This window comes from Orbicella franksi, chromosome 3 (assembly GCF_964199315.1).
Source record: "Orbicella franksi chromosome 3, jaOrbFran1.1, whole genome shotgun sequence".
Taxonomy (NCBI): Eukaryota; Metazoa; Cnidaria; class Anthozoa; order Scleractinia; family Merulinidae; genus Orbicella; species Orbicella franksi.
Window position 1 is genome coordinate 12,605,730 of NC_138147.1, and position 21,771 is coordinate 12,627,500.

The 21,771-nt window shown below is 38.7% G+C and overlaps 2 protein-coding genes across 6 annotated transcripts; one reads left to right on the forward strand and one right to left on the reverse strand.

Moving 5' to 3' along the window:
• Window positions 1-9: 9 nt before the first annotated feature.
• Window positions 10-11,926, reverse strand: LOC145481294 (uncharacterized). 3 transcript variants are annotated; one of them, XM_081459748.1, is made up of 6 exons: window positions 11,763-11,926; window positions 10,890-10,997; window positions 9,742-9,931; window positions 9,351-9,470; window positions 3,161-3,322; window positions 10-2,645 (listed from the first exon to the last, which is right to left on the reverse strand). In XM_081459748.1, the coding sequence occupies exons 3-6, from the start codon at window positions 9,925-9,927 to the stop codon at window positions 2,568-2,570; spliced, it is 546 nt and encodes a 181-aa protein (XP_081315874.1). In that variant the 5' UTR covers window positions 9,928-9,931; window positions 10,890-10,997; window positions 11,763-11,926; the 3' UTR covers window positions 10-2,567. The 3 variants fall into 3 exon arrangements, with proteins under 3 accessions (XP_081315874.1, XP_081315875.1, XP_081315876.1); XM_081459749.1 differs by having other exon boundaries at window positions 11,387-11,926; XM_081459750.1 differs by lacking the exons at window positions 10,890-10,997; window positions 11,763-11,926 and adding an exon at window positions 10,704-10,881.
• Window positions 11,927-12,782: 856 nt separating this feature from the next.
• Window positions 12,783-19,543, forward strand: LOC145481299 (uncharacterized). 3 transcript variants are annotated; one of them, XM_081459762.1, is made up of 7 exons: window positions 12,783-13,089; window positions 14,573-14,991; window positions 15,635-15,778; window positions 16,379-16,546; window positions 16,705-16,780; window positions 17,007-17,102; window positions 17,238-19,543. In XM_081459762.1, the coding sequence occupies exons 1-7, from the start codon at window positions 13,080-13,082 to the stop codon at window positions 17,243-17,245; spliced, it is 921 nt and encodes a 306-aa protein (XP_081315888.1). In that variant the 5' UTR covers window positions 12,783-13,079; the 3' UTR covers window positions 17,246-19,543. The 3 variants fall into 3 exon arrangements, with proteins under 3 accessions (XP_081315888.1, XP_081315887.1, XP_081315889.1); XM_081459761.1 differs by having other exon boundaries at window positions 12,784-13,089; window positions 14,570-14,991; window positions 17,238-19,542; XM_081459763.1 differs by having other exon boundaries at window positions 12,785-13,089; window positions 14,570-14,991; window positions 17,061-17,102.
• The last annotated feature ends 2,228 nt before the right edge of the window (window positions 19,544-21,771 follow it).

Sequence of the window (21,771 nt, forward strand, 5' to 3'; positions counted from 1 at the left end):
TAGACATAGTACCCAGTTCTTTCGAGGATGTTACTCGCGCGATCGTCCGATGCGTGGACACCTCAAGTGACTTTCTCGCAACTACCTAAGACGAAATGGCGGGAACAGCGAAAAGTCATCTGGTATTTTGATTTTCAAAGGACGTTTCATAGCATGGATGTTTTCCACATCCTCAGCCGCCTTTCAGTTCGGCTGGGCTTTCGTTTCCTTTGCGCTTGTTTAGCTGTTCATTCTTTTGCCTTTCATTCGATCTCAGGGAGTTTAATAAGCAAATTACAACGGCGACGGCAGCGATTACAGTGGCTGTGTACGCCTGCGTTTTAACTCTTTGTTCATTTCTTTGTCGTTCCTCGCAAAAACAACAACTTGGAATGGTCAAATTCTGCGTATTCGAGAGAACGTGAACTATAACGGCCGACCTTTTTCCGATTGTGACGCTGTCTTACCATATTCTGTTTGGGATTAACTCTGACAGTGATAGACAAACTGAAGAAATCTAAATTTTTGCGAGATTTGTGGGTTGAAAATTGTATGTGCAGCGAATGTCTGTCTCTTCTTTAAACCGGTATTAAAACTGACATAGCGAGAGCCGAAGCTCCATTGCTTTTTTCATATCAAAATGTCAAAGATCTAAAAAAAAATCCCCACAGTTTTGGAGGTTTTCCTTCACTATGAAACGGAATTAAACGGAACATAAACAAATCCCCCACGAACACATCCACGCAAAGCGCGAGTAACATCCGCGGAAGAACTGGGTACCATGTCTAAAAATAACTTATGAGGGATTGCCTTTGGTATAAGGCCTATACGAGGGATTCACTCTCTTACCTTGATAATCTCTTGGTCTACGAGTTTGCCGGGACAACTCATTCTCGTCACCAGATCCGCCTGTCCGTCGTAACCGACGGAGCCATGGTACGAGGAAAGGTTGGCTCTGGAGACACATCATTTGAATAGCTAAATTATTGCACTGAGAATTTTAATTCACTCATTCAACGCTCGTTTCCCTCCCGAAAATATCACTGGTGGACATCTAACCAAAATCGTTCGATCACAGCTCTCGGAGGCCTTTAGGAAGTTCAAAATGACATGACAAGGTGAATTTCCAGTGAAGTACTCCATACCGAAATGTATGAATGTCACTTCAGGTCAGCATTTTACATATTCTTCTGTTTTGGCTAATGTCGTTTTGTGCTTTGTGTGTGTGTGTGTGTGTGTGTGTGTGCGTGTGTGTGTGTGTGTGTGTGTGTGTGTGTGTGTGTGTGTGTGTGTGTGTGTGTATGTGTGTGTTTGTGTGTTCTTTTATTTTGTTTTTGTTATTATTTTTATCTGTGTTATAAATAAACAATAGCCTCCATTTGGCGCGAAGATATGCTCGGATATTTGTCCGCGGACATTACCCTATACCTGTTCCGAGAAGCGAACAGTTTTCCGAGAGCGTAGCTCGAGGAAAACTGTGAACTCTGAGGAACAGATAATGTCCAAGGACAAATATCCCAGCCTATTTTCAAAGTCAAATGGAGGCTATTGTGTTTATTATTCTTCAAATATTTTTCGCAACACGCGCGGTTTTGAAAATTAGGGAATACCCTCGGATATTACCCAGTTTTAGCTGTGGAATATTCGGTCACGTGACGAGTTTAGAACAATCGCGCGCGAACGAAAATATTTGATAGATAATAATTAGCAATAAAGGTTGTACCAGTTGTAATTAAACGCTTTCAGATAGAAACCAGCCAGTGGATTCTTACGAGATAAAACCAGCCATGAAATAGCGAAAATCGTACTCCAGAAAGCTTTGGTAGTAATCCAGGCGATCGGGTAGTTGGAGAGCAGTGCAAAATAACGGCGAAAAAGAATAAAATAACAGAGTCTGATCATGAAGAGAGCAGTGCGACAAGGGAAAGCGAGAGTTTAGTCTGTGCATTTTTAGCAAAAATTCTTTCTCCCTACTGATTGACTGTTTATAATATGATCGCCAATTTTCTCGGCTGGTGGTGTTCATTTGTCCGATACCAGTCAAAACAGAGTAACCGAGCGCCTCGAATGGGATAAAAATTCCAACCAATCAATTTGTGTGTCTCCAGCACTTCCCTTTCCTCGAACCAAGACCTCGCGGCTAATTGGAACTGGTGGTACTGGAAATGAGAACTGGTACAGCTTTACCGCATGCGACAAGGTTACAACAAGTGTACGACACGTATGGTTTCATGTAGATCAAACATTTGACTTGGCAAGAAAGTTAATGGAGACAAAAACTTTTTTTTAACGTGCCTATATGTGACTCGTAGTCCTATTTCTGCCGACGTCAACTCTATGAGCATAGATGAAAGCGAAAAAAAATGCGCAGACAAATTTCACTGTGAGAAAAAAATCTTTGGTTATTCAGTAAGCTGGAAAAGTAAAAGGTTTTATAAAAGATGTAGGTTTGATCTACACGAAACAACTCGTGTTATACACTCGTCGTAAGCTTGTCGAATGCGGCAAACTTGTACCGCCTAAATTGGCACTATTCTAATATCATCTAACTTGGCAACCACTATATTTCCCTGCTTGTTCAACCGGTGTCAGGTGGCTACTTCTTGCTCTGCTGGCTGCCTGGTACAATGCTCATGTTCCACTCCAGCCCTGGTCTCACCTTGAGGCTGAAACAAAGGTTTTAAAACATCAGTGCACGATAATTGCTATGCTTAGTGCTTTTCTATTGAATGTGCATAACTGCTCTTCTTGTTACAAGGCAAGCTCATGATCAAGATAAATGACATACTGCGCTATGATCGGATTTCTAGAGCTTGCAAGCTATAAGCTATCTTGCCCGCTAGGGATTACCTGTTTACCCCAGCAAGGAAATAGTGCTCTTTTAACATATAATAAATCGATACTTTTTTGACCAATCTTGTTAGGTCAAGATGGCTGGATATTACCCTCCTATTTTCTTATCACCTTTTACTACCTTTCGGTCCATAAACACGCGAATAAAATTCACTTCAACAATATCCAGCCCTCTTGGCCGAACAAGCTTGGTCACTAGCACTACAATCTTGCCCATACAAAAACTAAAACAACTTGGGTCGGTTACACGATAACAAACGAATGTCTTAAGGGAATGCCTGTTTAGCAAAGTTTATTAAGACCCGTGTGAACTCAAAACATTACTCACCATCGAAAGTCTGACATTTAACTCTCTTATCTCCAACAGTTTTTCCATGTTTTCGTTTGATAATGTAAACTTATCACCTTTCATACTCGATGTAATACAACTTGGCAAGGTGATCGAAATATTTTCCCCTAATTTCATTTCATCGATCTTTTTTCTTTCAATCTGAAAAATAACGAGCAGGGTCGTTACAAAAAATCAAGAGTGCGTCCATGAGAAAACCAGGCAGAACCAGGCAGAACCAGGCAGGAAGTGATACAGCTCAAATCACCAGTTTCGCTCAAACTTGGCACTAATGCTGGGTTTGGTAAGTAAATGATTATGGCAAAAAATTAAGGTTAAAAGATTTAATTCCCTTCAAGTTCGGGGGACCCCCTCCAAAAATGGCCGTTTGTCACTAATTTATGTATATTAAATTCGCTGTCTTTGGTTTAGCATTTCGAAAGCAAGAAAGGCCATGTGAAAATGAAATCGACTTGATCGTGTTGTACAATTATCAGTCTCAAAGCACAGATATTCATTTGAACTAGACAATTTTACAACTTATGTTTTTAGGTGCAAAATAGAATGAAACAATATGAAACAATAACTATTACTTATTTTTTCTCAACTCGTGAGCGGGCACAATTCAACAAATCCTGCAATTTGATTGGTTCCGGGAGCGGGCGGAATTTTCCAATCCGGCCCGCCATCCATCGTGTTGATCTATTTTCCTGAACGTTTATCTCTGTTCACATTTAAGGCGTGGGTACACATGAATTTAAGTGAAATTTTAGGAAGTTTAAAGAGGGATTAAAAGGATAAAAAGGGCTTTGGAACACCACCAGACAGTTGATTGCCCCCAAAAGGGTACCCCGGGTTGGTGGGCAAGTGTATGGTGTACGTCTACCAATTTCTAACTTCAAATTCTAATTTTAAAACAACATCAAATCTTCAAAATTTCCTATTTCCATAAATTTTACTAATCCTTTGAGAAAAACTATTTATCCCCAAACATACCCAAAAATCACCAAAAAAAATTTACAAACAGCCCAAAACTTAGCTATGTGAAATGAGCAGAGAGATTTTTCACTGCTTGAAATGTGAACGAGATATTTGCATTCAAACCATAATAACCAGTAAAAATATGGCCTTCATGTTAACCCCCGGCTTAAATGGCAAGGAAAGTAACTCTGAGTAAATTTAATTGAGTGTTTTGAAGTTTTCAGAGTTTGTTTGGCTGTTTGTAGCTCGGCGCTGTAAGGACGTGTTTCTCTCGTCGCACAATTTTAAGCAAAAAATGAGTCAATTACAGTCGAGTTTACCTCTCTGGTTGTGGCTGTATTTGAGAGAATTTCTGTGGAGTGCACGTAACGAATTTCCTCGCTCTCTGCTACTCAATTTACGGTAGAAAAGTCAGATTTCAAATGATTCGTAACGACTGACAGAGATTGCCTTTTTGTACTACAACTTCAAACTTTGCAAAAAAATTGACACCAAAAAAACACTTTTGGAGAACTTAACTGGTGAATTAAATAATAAATCTATTCTTTAATACGTCTTCCTTTGTCTACTATCTGAGTTACTTGCTCGTTCGCTCGTTAGAATTTTTTCATGTACGAATGGGGTCGGGTCTTAGGGTCGGCCCATATATATAGTGAAAAACTGTGACCTCGGGCTTGAAAATGCTGACCTTTCAAGATCGCGGTCGCCGTTTTTCACTATATGGACCTCCCAGCCGGCCAATAACAGGTATACATATGTCACTAAGACGCGATTTTGTGCTCTCTTTGTTCTTGGATCGCGAAATGTCCAGTTTTGTGTCATCAGTTTTAAAGAGAATATCTATCGCCATCCCGCTTTCATCATCACAGAAATCAACAAGTTGTCGAAAAAGCTACTCAAAAGGTCATTTAAAATCCAGGAAGAGCCGTCACTAGTGTAAGTGTCATAACATACAGATTTCTTTCAAGGCCCACCACAAAACATTCCGCCATCCGATCTTTGATGATATTAAGCGGTACAATTTGTATAACCATACATAGCATATCAAACGAGTTAAAGGAAGATTAGCGTTGACTTTTTAAGGCGGCTCCCTACAGTTTTACGATTGCATGCGCGCATAGGACGAAAGCTCAAGTAATCTGCGCTCAAAGGAAAAGTAAGTGTTTTTCGATTAGATGAGATTCTGCCATGGTAACGGCCTTAATCCAAAAATTAACGGCCAAAAAATAAGCCTTATTTTAACAGTACCCATACTGGTAAATCTCTACAGGGAAAACTTTGAGAGAAATTTCCTTTTCTATCTCGCGCTCTATAGGGAAGGTGTTCGTAAATACTCTAGGGAGCCACCTTAAGTCTGAGTTAAGATGGGGGAGAAGATGGCAGAATGTTTTGCTGGAGGTTTTAAAAGAAATCTGTATGTTAAAGCAGGAGTGATTACTCACCCTGGATTTCAAGCTGCCTTTTGAGTGGCTTTTTCGACAACCTGTTGGTATCTCTTATGATAAAAGCGGTATGGCAATGGATATTCCCTTTAAAACTCTGGTCGAAGCAACAGAACAGATAACACTAAACTCGGCAAAATTGGACATTTCGCAATCCAAGAATCAAGGAGAGCGCAAAATCGCGTCTGAGTGACATGTATGTAGTTGTTATTTCTAGTTTCCACTCTATTTTACACCTTAAATCAAAAGTTAAGGGAACTGATGGGTTGAATCTTCTTCTACCGCATTTTTTCGGTCTCGTGAGCATGCCTTGCCATAAAATATAGCTCTACAAGTATTTTAAAGAATTGTCTCAACTGTTTCTTTTCATATAATTTCTACTGGAAATTGATAGGAATTCACTTAGGAGGATATTTCTTGTTGACTTTGAGTGAGATTAAGACAGAAAAATGGCTTTTGTGTTTTAGTGGATGTTCATGAAGTGGCCAAAAATCGTTAAGTCCTATGTAAACAGCATGCCAGCACAAAAATAAAGTTCAAGTCCCCAAACATTTTATGGCTTTTTTGAGAACTTAAGTGATTGCTCTCGTCATCCATGTTAGAATAATGTGTATTTGCTGTTGCGCAGTGTAGATATTTGCCATCAATTAAAGGCTATTCACAACATTACGAAATATGCAACTTACTTAAGATGGAGCCACGGAGAGAAATCAAATTGTCTAGTTCAAAGGAATATCTGTACTTTGAGACTGATAATAGTAGAACATGATCCAGTGGATTTCATTTTTTCATGGCCTTTCTTGTTGTAGAAATACTAAACCGAAGACAGCTAATTAAACACGTATAAATTAGTGACAAACGGCCATTTTTGAAGGGGTCCCCCTAACTTGAAGGCAATAAAATATTTTAACCTTAACTTTTTGCGATAATCATGTACTCACCAAAACCAACATTTGTGCCAAGTTTGAGCGAAATCGGTGATTTCAGCTGTCTCACCTCCTGCCTGGTTTCCTCATGGACACACTCTTAAAAATCTAAAAATAATAAAAATTAACTTTAGAAAATAGCCTAAACAAAATAAGCGCGCTAATTGGTTTAAAATCGTGTTTCAGTTAAACAACTAGATTATGAGCTCGAGATTTCTATCGCGTGATAGTTGACTCGGGCTGCGCCCTCGTCAGTTTTCACGCATAAAAATAGAGGACGAAAAATCTAATTGTTTTGGTATAAATCTTCTATTCGTTCAAAATTTTATCCATAAATCATCCTCACAGACACCTCGAAAACGCAAATAAGCGGCCGTCATTTTGTTAACAAGCCCACACTGCTACGCCGTTTACTATCTAAAACAGATAAATTGCCGCTTTTCATGTGACGTCATCATTTTCCAAAATAAGAAATTACCAATCCTTCTGAAGTTTAAGTTTCATCAGACGTAAGGCCCTCTAATAACTTGACGTTTTGCAGCGTTTAAGCTCGACAGGGTTCCTCATCTTGAAATAGGGCACGTTTGAATTTCCAAGTTTATTCGTTGTGTGACATTAAAATGGCGGCCCGATAAGACTCTCGAGTAGGTCAAAAGACGAGTTATTGTTCAAGTTTTTGCTAACTAAACAGTTGCTGCTCTATAAGAAGTGTTAATTTCAATGTGTCGGAGCTCTATAGCAATAACTTTTCGTTTCAATGGCAAAACTCAATGATAGATGTTTCTGTTACTTTACGGCCGCCATGTTTGTGTCCCTGCGAGGGGCACAAACATGGCGATTCCATACAAAGCTCTATAAATTTGAGTGACACGCTTCTCCAAATAACGGGAGAATGAAAAAACGCACAGACATAAATCTTGGCGAGGTTGTTTATATATCAATCATCTTTCATATCCCAGCTTCTTGATTTAATTTATGGAATGGTTATGATTTTTATTTTTGATGGCGTGATACTGCAAACCAGCCATACATTGTGAGTACCGTAGCCAATCAGAGAACGGCATTAGCGAAAAAACCCTAGTAGATTTATACTCATAAGTCGTTAGAAACACTGAACTAACACAAGCTGTTGACGTAATGACGGGGCGAGGAAAGAGAAGTTACATTTTCAGTAGTTCGTATGGTGTGATCGTCCGGGTGAGGGTAGTTCTGAAAAGAGCTGTTGTTGGTGGCTGACGTTTCCACAACCTGAGCGGAAGTCATCTTCAGAGTCACTTGACTCTGAAGATGACTTCCACTCAGGTTGTCGAAACGTCGGTCACCAACCACAGTTCTATTCAGAACTACACTCACCTTGACGATCACATTCTACGAACTACTGATACTCCTGGGTTCAAACCATTTACTAAATTTGCATTTTGATGATCAAAGTAAATAAGGTGTTTTCTATTTTTTTTTTTTTTTTTTTTTCATCGCAGAATTTTTTAAGAGAGGTAGAAAACATGTTCTCCATGCTTTACCGATTTGTAGAAACTTGGGAGAACTCAAAAAGCTATGGAAACACTCGCCGTTCCCACAGCATTACTCGTTTTCCCAAACATCCACTCGTGTGTCTATTTAACAACTTGTAGATTATGAGCTAGAGATTTCTACGAGCCGAATCAACTATCACCTCATAGAAATCGAGAACGGATAATGTAATTGTTTCAGTAAAGGTTTTCAATTACTTCTCAAAGTTTTTGAAACTTTGCGCCTATAAAAGATCGCTAGGATTGAATTGTCATTTGAAATTGAAGTTGTGTGCACGGGCATCATTTTTTAAAATAATTTCAAGTTTTCTAAAATGAAGAAACCGTTAATGTCCTTCTTTTAGTCTTCTCGAGAATTTAGGTATCAATTGGGATCTAAACTTTCCTTCCAAACTTCGGGAAAACGAAAAAACGTCCCCATTTCGTAGACGACCGACAGCCACTGCACTGTAATTAACGACTAGATTATGAGCTCCAGATTTCCATGAGGACAGTTGATAAGGCCGAAGGCCGAGAAATCGAGAGCGAATAATCTAATTGTTTTAGCAGAATTCTAATTTACTTCAAATAACGGTTTCCAATTACTTCTCGACGTATTATTAAACTTTGTGCCTTAGAAAGATCGCTCGGATTGAATCGTCATTTGAAATTGAAGTTCCGTGCACGAACCATCATTTTTTTCAATAATTTCAAGATTTTTGAAGTAAGGAAACCATTAATGTTTTTCTTTTAGTCTTCTCAGGAATTTAATTATCCATTTGTATCAAAATGTTCCTTCAAAACTTTGTTAAAACGAAAAAAACGTCGCCATTTCGTAGACGACCTCCGGCCACTGCACTCTAATGGCTGATAGTATACGAGTAGCTCAGCCAATCAGAATGCAGCATTTGCATTCGTATACTAATAGAATTCTACTAGAACTCGATAGAAACGAAGCGATGTACATGTTTTGCATTTCTTAAATAACACGTTTACAAAATCTACATGCCGTTGCATATTAGCCAGTGGGAAACCAGTGCTTTAGTGAGCTGGAACGTACCAGAGACTCACTTGTTGCCAGTTGCTCAAATTTATTCATATAATTAAAGATGGTTGCATACAAAAAATACACAGAAGATGATACGCAGACGGTAAAAGTAAAAACTGCAAACGAGTTAAAGCTGCTTTTAATACTGATAACGCATGGACAACTTTAAGTTGCACGAAACGTTCATGAGTTATCATCCTTTAAAGACCTTATCTACGTCATTTAGAACAAAACATGAAACGTTTGAAACAGTTTCATCCAGACTGGATTGAAGTTCATAATTACCTGTTTTCTGCATATCATATCCCCCATTACCAGTTCGGCAACCAGTCTAACACCTTGCGTTTTCTTCCAGGGGAAGCTATTTGAGTACACTTCCATCATGCCCTGGGTTATTTGTTCCTTCTGAATAAAAGAAATAAAAATTTCGAAATGTGGCTAATTAATAACGATGACACGATGAAAGCAAAGCAAAGCTGGAACTTTTTAAGACACACGGTAAACCAGGAGTAAGCTACTGCACGGTTTCACCTCAGTAAGAAGGAAATCCTAACATTGGCTAAACTAAATAAAACAGTGATTAAATATGCTTAATTTTAAGATTGGCTGTTACAGTTAAGATGCGCTGTTGTGGCTAGTTAACGTTTGCTCTGTATGCCATGATGAAGTTCCATACCTGGATGAAGGCTAATCTGCTAGACTTTTCTCTGGCACTCGTTACGTACACGATTAGTTGATTAAGTGACTCCTCAGTGCCAAACTCTGGTGGCTGCACAAAGCTGAATACGTCCAGATTATATAATTCTTCTTCTGGACACGCTCTGCATGCTCGTTGGGTGTTTACTGGGATATTGTCTGACATTATCCTGAGAAATTAAAAGAATACGGCATACACTGAGTCAGTGACGAAAAAGGAATTTAATGAGGTTATCAAGCACCTAAGAGGAAGGATATTATTTGAGTGAATGAAATAGGAAGGGACAAACACCTAATGTCAATCTATATCATAAAATCAGTATTTGCGAACTTGGCAGTGAAAAAGAAGTACTTCTCAATGGCATGGAAGCGATCTTGGAATTCACAACCTACAACCAATCCCCCCCTCCCCCCACGTTCCTTGCCCACCACTCGAATACTACGAATCACTACCAAAATGTCTGGTAAAAATTGCTAATTTCATGCTCTAACTTCCATCGAGTATTCACTCACTCTCACTAGCTCAGAGGAGTTAAAACAATTTCATGACTTTCTGGTATACGTAGAATGAAACTACAATTCCCTTCACGATTACAGATTGTGGGTGTTCCGCCAGCGGTTGACAACATATAATTTTGAGATGAAGTAATGGAGGTGCTAATAAATATCAAAACAGGACTACAATACAGTATGATCCCTCGTTTCTCGATAACCGAGTTGGTCATGGCCACTCTCGATGCGAATCGGCTTACAGGTTATCGAAAAGTCGTTCACAAAGAAATCACAAGAAAAATGCAATACAAAGGTCTAAAAATGATCGCTAAAAACAATCGTTTGTTCAGAATTGTATGAAAATCATCCATCGACAATTCTGTTGTTTTCCATTCATGTACCCTCAAATTATGACCAACTTGTGTCACTTGATATTTAACTGGGCCTTACCGTATGAGTTTGTGGATAACATATACATATATACATGTAATTCTGTCTCTGTTCACGTTGAAATTGGTACGTTCCGGGGTTCGAGTAAAAGTGTGCCGTCACGTGATAGTACATGTGCAAAGCACAACAGGTGATAAAGGTTATGGTGTGACCAAATTGCATAATAATTAGATGCAGAATTATTACCTTTAAATTTTATTTTCCTCGCGAGTCGAGACCAAGCAATATTCAGTCAGACTGTACGAAAAGGTATATTTCTTCTCTAATTTGCTAAAAAGTCCTCTCTCGCAACTCCTGTCAGATAAAAAATGTATATTAATTTAACATGATGAATGAGCTATGTAGGGATCGATGTATTGTATTGTTGTTTACTTTGATCCATGAACCACTATAAAAGATTCACTACAAAACATGTAGTAATTTGTAATATTACATTGTTAAAATGTCTTTCAAAAACCCTTTTTGCCGATTAAAATATCACAATTTTGTTCATTTTACTGAGAATTTTGAGTGAATTTTTACATCACCATCAAAAAAAAAACGTTTCTTAAAATTTAAATGGAAACAACTTGGCCATCCTGTTTAAATGAAGATGACTACTTTGGTTAAATATAGCACTTTACCGGCTGTCATGTATATGCATGCAAAATATCAACTTGGCGCGATAAGCGAAATTAGCTTACATAATAAATGGTTATTTCAAGCGATGACCACCCCCAGTAACAGGTTTCGAACTTGCTGTGCTGTTTTCCTGTTTTCGACTGGGTACATTCTGAGTAAATGTACGTGAGTAGCATCAAAGCGTGATACCAGGAAGTCTTAATTAAAAGATGTTGATTCCATTGACAGTCGCTTCTTCAGCCTTGAGCACTTGACACAAAGAATGAATTGTCTTCAAACGCGTCGTACAACGATGATATTCAATCAGATTCAATACAAGTTCATTATCGTGATCCCCTGGCTAAATATTTATATTTCAGCAAATCCATCCTAAGCGGTAAAGTTGGCGCTATATTACGAGATCTCACGAAGAAATCACAACACTTTTATATCACTTACCGTCGATTAAAGGTTGCTTTAATTTCGCTAAACACGATCTTGGCTCTTCTTCGTCTTGAAGAGACCGTGAAATTTTTAGTTACGTTCTCTTCTCACAGACAGACCGAGGATAAAGAAGAAAGACTTTTCTACCCTCAGCTCTTCTGGACCAGCTAGGGAAAAGTCCCATTCATCCTACGAATTAGCATCTTTACGAGGGGGAATCCCCGGCGCACTTTCGAAGTCTAAAACTCATTACGCCAGAAAAGAAAATTCAGGCCATTCTAGGGGATTCAATGATAACGAAATAGCTTTTTGATCAAGAAAGAGTAGCTTTAAAAGTCTATTTTACAACTTCCATTATTCAACAAAATGTTGTCCTCAAGGATTTAAACAGGAAAAGTGCTTTGTGAAGCGCTTTCATTCGTACGCAGCAAACTAATATGATTATGTCTTGCGGTTTGTTTGGAATGTGCTGTGTTGCGGAATACGCTTTTAACGCATTAATTAACAAAAAAAAAAAAAGAAAAGAAAAGAAAAGAAAGAAAAAAAAACTTGAAAGTTTTGTTTTCTGTCCGTTTGGAAGCAAATTGAGTCTATGTAAGGGGCAAATTATTATTATTATTATTATTATTTAATTTCAATGCGTCAGGCTGGTTTCATGCAAGGAGAATCAAGAGAAAATATATTCTGTTAACTCCTCTGAATGTTATGATACTTTCCAACGCAAGGGGATTCCCCTACTACGCAGTTTCGAATCGTCGATCATCAACAATTAAATTTCAACATCGTATTCTAATAAAATCTATCACAGTTGTTCAAAACAGGCGTTTTGACCGAATAGAGTGATTTTAAAGTCGTATTTCATCCTGTTTTTATTTCCAAATTGTGCAACTTTGACCAAAGGTTTTCGGCTCGATATGAAAACCGAAAGGTGCTTTGATAAGCACTTGTCGAATTCTGCAAATTCGATTTGGTTGACTTCCTGCCAAATGTCAGCTTGTGATTAGCATGTGATTAGCATGTGCGTGCTTCTTAGTCAAAACAACTACTGTAGGGAAAAACCCCTGAAAGGTGCTTTGGTAAGCACTTGTCGAATTTGGTTAACCTCATGGCAAATGTCAACATGTAATTAGCCCAGATCTGCTTCTTAGACAAAACAACTTCAGAAGGGAAAAAACCCTTTCGTGTTTTGTTTACCATCCACGACAATACAATATTGGGTGTACTGACATTACAAACGTCACTTCGTCAGCACTCTTGTTGCGGAGGAAAGGACAAGATCGGAGAGTTGCAAAGGAATCTATAATCCTGCGAACTGAAGACTAAAAGTGAACAATGCGTCCTGGTAAGTTAATCACATATCAAATTAAAATTAGTTTCATAGTCCGCACGCTTACTTGCAAAAATACTTGCATAAATTAAGTCAAATTTGGGAATAAGTGAGTAGGATGTTTACCGTCCAAAAGTTTTAACCCCTTACAGTTTTAGCGCACTCCGTCTCTCCCCACCCCCCTCCTCTTTTTTTTTCTCTTAAGTAATTAATTCACGCGCGCGGTGCATCTACCTCTTCAACTGCAAACTTCTCCTTTTCCCCCTTTCTCTACCTTTCTTGATCCTTTTTTGTTTAATTTTTCTCATTTCTGTCTAGTTTTAGTCTAAGGCATGAAAAATTCTCCCAAAAAGATAGATTAACCAACTATTTTCCCGAAATAATTGATAACTTTTTGCCAGTGTTTTGGCGGTGCATTGTGGACTTGATTATGCAGTGCATTATGGAAATGAACTATCATCTAGGGGTAAAAGGTTTACTAATTACAACAAAGTCACTTCTTCCAAACCGAGCTTCGATAACATCTCATTACTACTGGACTACCGTAAACTTCCGAAAGTAACGACCCTCGTTACTTTCGTTTTTAGCAGCCTTTTGGCCTTTTTTAACTTTGATTTTAATTTTAATTTTACCTTGTTTGAACAAAGATTGTGTATACATGTATGTATCGTTACTTTCGAGGGGCCGTCACTTTCGGGAAGTGGCAAAAAATGTTTTCTGAAGTAGGTACGACTGAGCTCTTTTTTACTGTTTTTTATGAAATTAAAAAATGAAATTCGTAAAAACAGTTCTTTAAACATCAAATCAAATTCTTCGTTCTAGTTTAAAGCTATGTTACTGCCATGGTTCTTCATGCCTAGACCGTGTTTCAGTGGTCGACAGGAAAGCTAGTCAGATATCGTAAACTGTTTCTACTTCATGACGTAATGCTATGTTAGTCTGCTCTAACAATATCTTAGTGCGCTGGTCGAGTTTTCACTTTTAAAACTTTGAAGAAACGTTCCTTTCTTGAAATACGCATCCGTTGAAATAATACAGAGTTTAGTTTAAAGAAAATTTCTCGTTAACTTACTGAGTACGTTCCTGTTACTTGATGAAAATCTTACGGTTTTTCTTTGAACACGACGCAACATAAACCGAAGAAGGATGAATTGACATTGCACAACGCTTCGTGGCATGAGCGATACTTTCCCTTGTTGTACAGAAGAAATAATACTACTGAACCTTGGTGTCATTATTTTCGGTGGGGGGAGAGGGTTGGGGTTGGGCCAGCTACTTTCTGGGGGGGGGGGGATCGTTACTTTCGGAAGTTAATCGTATGATAACATGGTAATTTGACAATGAATCAATCGACGTCCCTGGAAACTGGTTTTACTGATTTTTAGTTGAGTTCTTCTCCAACATTACAAGATCAACCTATACAGGAATATGCCTGAAAACCCATGGGGTTCCTGGGGCATGCCTTTAGTTTGGTTGTTCCTTTTTTAATCCCTAGCAGCTACAGTTGAAGATCGTAGATCTCGTTCAGTTCTGGTCAGCAGCTATTATAAACTCTCTCGGAATGGAACTGCCTCTCCGTCAACAATCCTGATCGAGCATTGCTGCTTGATGACGAAGGGTAACAGATGGGTGATTGCTGTCAAATACCGGCCACTTCTAAGTCACTGTGATGACTTGCAAAACACCTGGAGAAACGTTACAGAAGTTTACCCCGATGCCAAAGTTGAAGAAAAACATAACGACATCGAAGTAACGCTTCCTTCACTAAGAGAAGATGTTGAAGTTGCGGCTTTTGGAACTCCAGGAAAAGATGATCAGATAAGAATGCAAATGGCGGTCTTTGGGAGAAGGCCACCACATGGAAGTGAATGGAGGATTCGAATTTATCTTTTACATGATACAGTAACAGCATTCAAGGTAATACACTGTACGATATGCTAAGGTTCCTGATTCTTATGAAAAGATTTCACAATTGTTGCCAAAAAGTTTTGAGCAAAACACCGCTGGCTGAATGAAAACTTTCACCGACAAAATCTCGATTTACCCACCATTAAAATCCAAGGTACGTATGTATATTTATGCAGTGATGTAGCTCAATTCGATAAAACCTATTTACGTTTGTTTGTTTGTTTTTGTTTTGTTTGTTTTGTTTTGTTTTGTTTTGTTTTGTTTTGTTTTTTTTCGCTTTTTTTTTCTTTGAGTTCTTTAACTTCTTTACTACTGATTCACATATTTATGCTTAGTTAATTGCAAACTCATGCTACATTTTTGGACTTTATCATTCCATTTTGTTTTATCTTTGTATAATTTCTTTAGATTTGTGGCTACCTTTGTGGCTGTTATTGTTGTTGTTGTTGTTGTGGTGGTGGTGGTGGTGGTGGTGGTAGTGTTGGTGATGGTGATGGTGGTTATAGTTGTTTTGAGTTGTTGGTAATATTGTGGTAGCAATTGTTGTGATACTCAATCAGGTTGTTGTTGCTCTCAACGTCCTTATCCGTATTACAAAAACCTCGCAGACTTGGAACTGTTTTTGCATCGATGATTTCCTCCTGATAAACAGAACGTTTGTAAGAAAGAAGAAGAAATGGGAAACAGACTATTGACAGCTCTCGCTGGACTGTTTGTGTCCAACACTAATGAAGATATCAGAATTGAATTCACCACTCTTGAGTCTGGGTGGAAGATCAAAGAGGGAAAAGTGAAGGTATGACAGTTCTAACTTCTCTTTTGACGAGAACATGTTCTATAGAAATCATTCCACTGAGGTAGAAACCAGAAAACACCTAACTGTCCAGGTTATTGCAAGTATCTGTTGACCAACTAATTCGCTAGTACCTGGCGTGCGGGTGCAATGTGGGAGTAAGGTGTCTTGGCCCAGATCGCAACTGAATATGGACACAAGACTGGCTACTGAGCACCGACACCAGTCGATCGATTCAATACTGGACTGCATTAACAATTAGACAAGAACTTCTCCCACATTCCGCCACATTAAGTACTATTGTCTCTTTTCAGTTTTATTTTATTTTTTTTTTTTGTCCAATTATTACACATATAGGTAAGTTATGCAGCAACTTAAGAAGCTACAAAGGAATCCTCCGCAATTCCTGTTGCAAACGTTAAAATGTTACATCATGTACTCACAGATATGTGAGGCTCTGCCTCGTAAACCAGTCAGTTGCTGCTTTGGAAAGGGTAATATACAATCTCGAAGGTCAGCTGAAAAGTGCACTTTTATCTATGAATACTACAGATCTGATAAGATAATGAACATTGATTCAGGTTATCCCCTTCTTGCTTCCAGACGATGAATTCAAAAGATGTATGGAACTCGCCTGGAAACTCCAATTTTCCTTGTCGTGATTTCGTAATAAGTCACGTTGACAAAACGAAGCAGCAGTTCTTCTGCGGAATAACAGTATCACACGGTAATGACAGTGCCAGCACGGAAGTCGTGGCTCTGTTTGAGCAGGTGAAGATTAAAAGACTTGCTTATTAAATATCAATATCAAAACTGATTAAAGGTTGAAAAAAATATATATTTAGTACGTTAAAAATTTTGTCCAAGTAGTTCATTAGCAAACTAAATTAACCAACCAACGATGATATTTTATTTATTTTATCTTAAAGGCAAGACGCAAGATTGCCGACCGACCGTCGAAGTTTTTTCAGAAACCAAAGAGCGCTTGGATGGACCTCTCACTCGGTAAGAAGCGCAAATGAATTTCTTGTTAAGTCATCTTGATCACACAATAATCATGAAGGCTTGTGTTTCGTTATGATATATTTAAAACAATAGACAATTACCAATATATTGTAGCGGAAGCAATTACATGTACATTGAGGACAAGATGGGCGTATTGAAGTCATTCAAACTGTTTCAATTGAAAGTTGTGAAAGTAATAAACGCTGCATGCATTTCTACCCAAAAGGTCCTCTTGTTGGAGACAAGAGCGTTCAGACGTTGACGATTTTTGATTTGCTAGGGTTACTTACTGGTTCAGGGCTGAAAAGGCAAATGTTAAAAGGTAAGACTGCGCTATATAGTTTGCTTTTTTTATAATTAATATATAGTCTCCCAGCCAGTTAGACAAGATGGTGAAGTTTTGTGCTGACTGTTTTGTTTTGTTTTTCTTTTTTTTTCTGCTGTAATGAACCTACAGGACTGTAAAATGCTACTGGTGGTTGGACAACTTTCCACAAGAAACCTAGCCTGCTGAGAAAAAGGATTGCCCTTAAAAAGCGATATCCATATAGCGTGTAGCATGACTTATATCAGACAGACTTATAGCCCTAACTACCTTAGTTCGAGGTCCGTACATACATTTGGGAAGCTTACGGAACGACGACGGCGGCGCCGAGGTCGACGCCTAGTCAAAAATGAATTTATATTTTACCAGCAAAATTCCCCATTATCTAGATCCGTTCAGTATGCCAAGGGCTCTAAAAACGTGCTCGGGCAAAATATGTAATGGCAGCGTTCAATTCCAAAGGGAAAGACGAAAAATTAGCCATCGTCGTTTGCGTTCTTCGGGCTACGCAGAACTTGGTTATTTAGCAACGCCATCGTCTTGCTGCACGTGGTTCCACTGATTTCGCTTATGAAAGATCAGGCCTCGAACCTAAATTCCCGTGGCACTTCAGCATTGTACGTCATCAGAACCACAGTTGCAGGATATTTTAGTTCAAAAAGGTATCGATACGACCTCTGGCGACTTCGTAGCTCGCTCGGTCGCTTCGCGACCTTCACAACGCCGCTTTGCGACCTAAAACTTCGCAGCACGCTTCGCTCGCTTAGCTTTTCTACCCTGAAACTCATGAGGTTGACTGGTGGCAAGTCTACGCGTGTAGTGATTGAGAGACTCAGTTGTCGCAAAATATCGTGATTTGTCAGTGTCTTACAGATCAATTATCTGCCGAAGCCGAGGCCGAAGCCTGAGGCGAATAACTGATCTGCGAGACACTGACAAATCAGGATATTTTTTCGATAATTACCGACTTTGATATTCGCTTTAATAAAGCATTTTAATAAAGCATTTAAAACATTGGGTAAGTTTCTGCAGTTACCATATGCTAATGAGGCAAAATTTGGACTCAATATGCATGGTCTAAGCTCTCGTAAGCGACATCCTCTCGTAAGCGACCACATAGGCTTGGCATTTTGGGTGGTCGACTACGGGAGGTTAGACTGTTATATTAGGGGCCTTAAGCAACGACGATGGCAACGCCGAGGACGACATCTAGTCAAAAGTGAATTGTGTTTTACCAGAGAAATTCGCGATTGTCTAGATCAGTTCATTGCGCCAAGGGCTCTAAAAACGTGCTCGGGCAAAATATGCAATGGCAGCGTTCAATTCCAAAGGGAAATACGAAAAATTAGCCATCGTCGTTTGCGTTCTTCGGGCTACGCAGGACTTGGTCGTTTGGCAACGCCGTCGTCTTGCTGCATGTGGTTCCACTGATTTCGTTTGTGAAAGATCAGGTCTTGAACCTTAATTCCCGTGGCATTTCAGCATCGTACGTCATCAGAACAACAGTTAAAGGACATATTAGTCAAAAAAGGTATCGATACGACCTCTGGCGACTTCGTCGCTCGCTCAATCGCTTCGCGACCTTCACAACGCCGCTTTGCGACTTAAAACTTCGCAGCACGCTTTGCTCGCTTAGCTTTTGCACAATGAAATTCATGAGATTGACTGGTGGCAAGTCTACTCATGTAGTGATTGAGAGATATTTAAAAATTATTGGACTGGGTTGTCGCAAAATATCGTGATTTGTCAGTGTCTTACAGATCAATTATTTGCCGAGGCTGAGGCCGAAGCCTGAGGCGAATAACTGATCTGCGAGACATTGACAAATCAGGATATTTTGCGATAACAACCGACTTTGATATTCCTTTTATCATTCGATCACCAAGTTTGTGTCCATTGGTAAATCACTATCTGACAGCTCAGGCAAGCGATCTGCCATTTTTCACACAAGAGCGTGGTTACAATTACGCATGAGCAGAATATTACCCGCAGCAAAACACATTTAGACAGTACTACGCATGAGCAGGCAGTTATTTGTAGGGCACGTGGTTGGCTCTCGGCCGATGAAAAGGTCAAATGATATAATAATCATTTTTTACTGATGTAATTGAGACTATAGAAAAAAGGAGTTCACAAGCATCTATGTGTTCCATTATCGTGTATTGTTATACGAAAAATAAAAGGCAACACAATGCTAAAAAATGAGTCCCAAGCAGCAGAATTTACAACTGTTAATTCTGGAGAAAAAATGGGCCTAGCAAGGTAGCAGGTGATGGAATTTTCAGGCTTAAGCATGACGCGGCTAAAGGTTTATATGTAAGTGTGATGTTCCGCTGAAATAACGGGGAAAATTTGACACAAGGGTCGTCTCAGTACTCGACATATGTGAGATAAACGCGGTTGTAGGGTGAAGCTGGGAAATATCTCTGTGTATGTTTGCATGGAAATTTTGTGCCGTTTAATTCAAATTAAAAGAGACAAAATACATATACCTGAGCTTCGCTTTAGATCCTGTCTAGTCACGCCCACAGACATATTACTCCTCCCCCCCCCCCCCCCCTGAGGCATTAATTGATTTACATTAATTTATCGCTCCAAAAAAGATGACTTGGATATAATTGAATACGTCATGAACTGAAAAGCAAGATGTTTTGAAGATCGACAGTACAAATAACCATCGTGTCAGCGGTTAAACGTCGGCACATGTTTCATGCCAAATGGAACTAATCGAACATTGCCCCTTCAGAGTCTTTAGAGGGGAACTTTTGGTTTATTTTGGTTACAAATACATTTCAAATCCAAGACAACTCCCTCACTTCCCCCCCTCCTAAAAAATGTACTTTGCCGCTGTACAGGAGAGTTATCTCCAGATGCAATATTGTTTACGTACATACATACACTAGCTCGTACTTTATTTGATACCGCAGGTTAAAACTTGAGGCAGCCAGAAAAGCTGATGTAGACCTGCTATTACACGTATCAAAACCCAAAATATCAGCATTATAGTACAGGTTTATAGTTACAACATAAAATAGATACATAGATAAATTAAATTACAAGAATTTCATGGATAAAACGGAGATAAAAGTAAAGTTTAAACAGAAAAAAACTAAGAAACGAAAAATAGATCATAAAATTCAGTAATATATAAGATTTTGGAGATCCTTGTTGTCATTCGTGCGTACTTCTGTTTAATGGTGATAATAATGAAAACATGATAATGGTGAACAACACGCAGGACGTGCAAGAGGTTTATTCCGATTTAAAAGCATCTGGAAAGAAGGAACATTAAGTAGAGCCTTACAAGTGATGTTTAGGTTGATCCAACAAGTTCGTTTCGTTGCGATGTACAGCAAAATACGCCTTTAGAATTTATGACGCATCTACAACCTCAAACCGGTAATGGAAAGATATGCTGCAGAAAGTTTAGTTGGCTAGTTAGGATTTTGGGATCAAAGAACCAAGACAAATGGGAAATTAAGCCTAATTTAATTTTATTAGCAATTCAACCAGTAGGTCTGAGAGCCTCCCAGGGAGGGTAGCATGTTGTCTTGACACGTTCAAAATTTCACTTTTTCCTTATTTTTCATTATTCTCTAATATTTGTTTTGTTTTATTTAGTTTTGTTTTGTTTTTGTTTTAGTTTCTTTTTTTACTTTTTTTTTTTGTCATAGTTCCCTTTAATATTAGGGGTATCCCTTCTTCCCTCAAATTTATCCCAAAAAATCTCTTGCTTCCTTGAAATAAATGATCATGTTTCCCTACTTCCTCAAACCCATTGGAGGCCCTCAGGTACGATGGAACAGTTTACAGTAAGATACTGACAGCAACAGTGAAGCGATAACCCATCAGATCTTACGACCTTCCCAGATTAAATCATAATATCGCCCCCCATGGTCATATTCTATTGCCAACATCAATCTTGTAGTAGTTTCTTATGTTTTGATAACAAGACCACTTCAAGTCAATATTGATTTTAATTAAAAGCCATTTATACGAGAAAACATTATTGAAGGTAATCAGCATTACTTGATTTGAGACTTAAGAGAGTGCCTCTGAAAGAGCGGTCCGGTCGATTTTGCTTGAGATACAGATTCAGCTCATTTCTTGTGTGCTGTAAGACATTCATGTATCTATACTAAAACCACAATCCGTTTGATCTGATCTCTTTATTTTTCAGTGTTTTACGGAAATTAAATTTCACTCGAGCGAAGGCCTGTCGTGACACTTTTTAAGACTTTAATTTGGGACAACTTTGGAGGACAATTTACGAAAAACTACGGGACTCAGCAAAAAAAAATACCACAGCCATGTATATTAACTCTATCTTATCTATCGAGGCCACTTTCATGAACATCACGTTTCAATCAAGCAAACAGGAAGACTTGAGTGACACCTTATCGGTTCGCTTAAGTCACACACGCGAAAACCGATCAAATTCAAGGTAAATTTTTGAAAAAGTGAGGCGTTCTTAACTTATCCAACTAACACAGCTAGGAAGTAGGTGCCATAGAAAAGGTAACTACAGAAAAAAACTTTGCGGCCCGACCTTTACTAAAACTTTATAACTCCGTGAACTTACCTAATTTTCGGCAATCTCCAAGTTTGGCCGCCATTTTGAGGGACTTGTCAACATGAAGCGTAGCAAATATAAATTGAGCAGGTA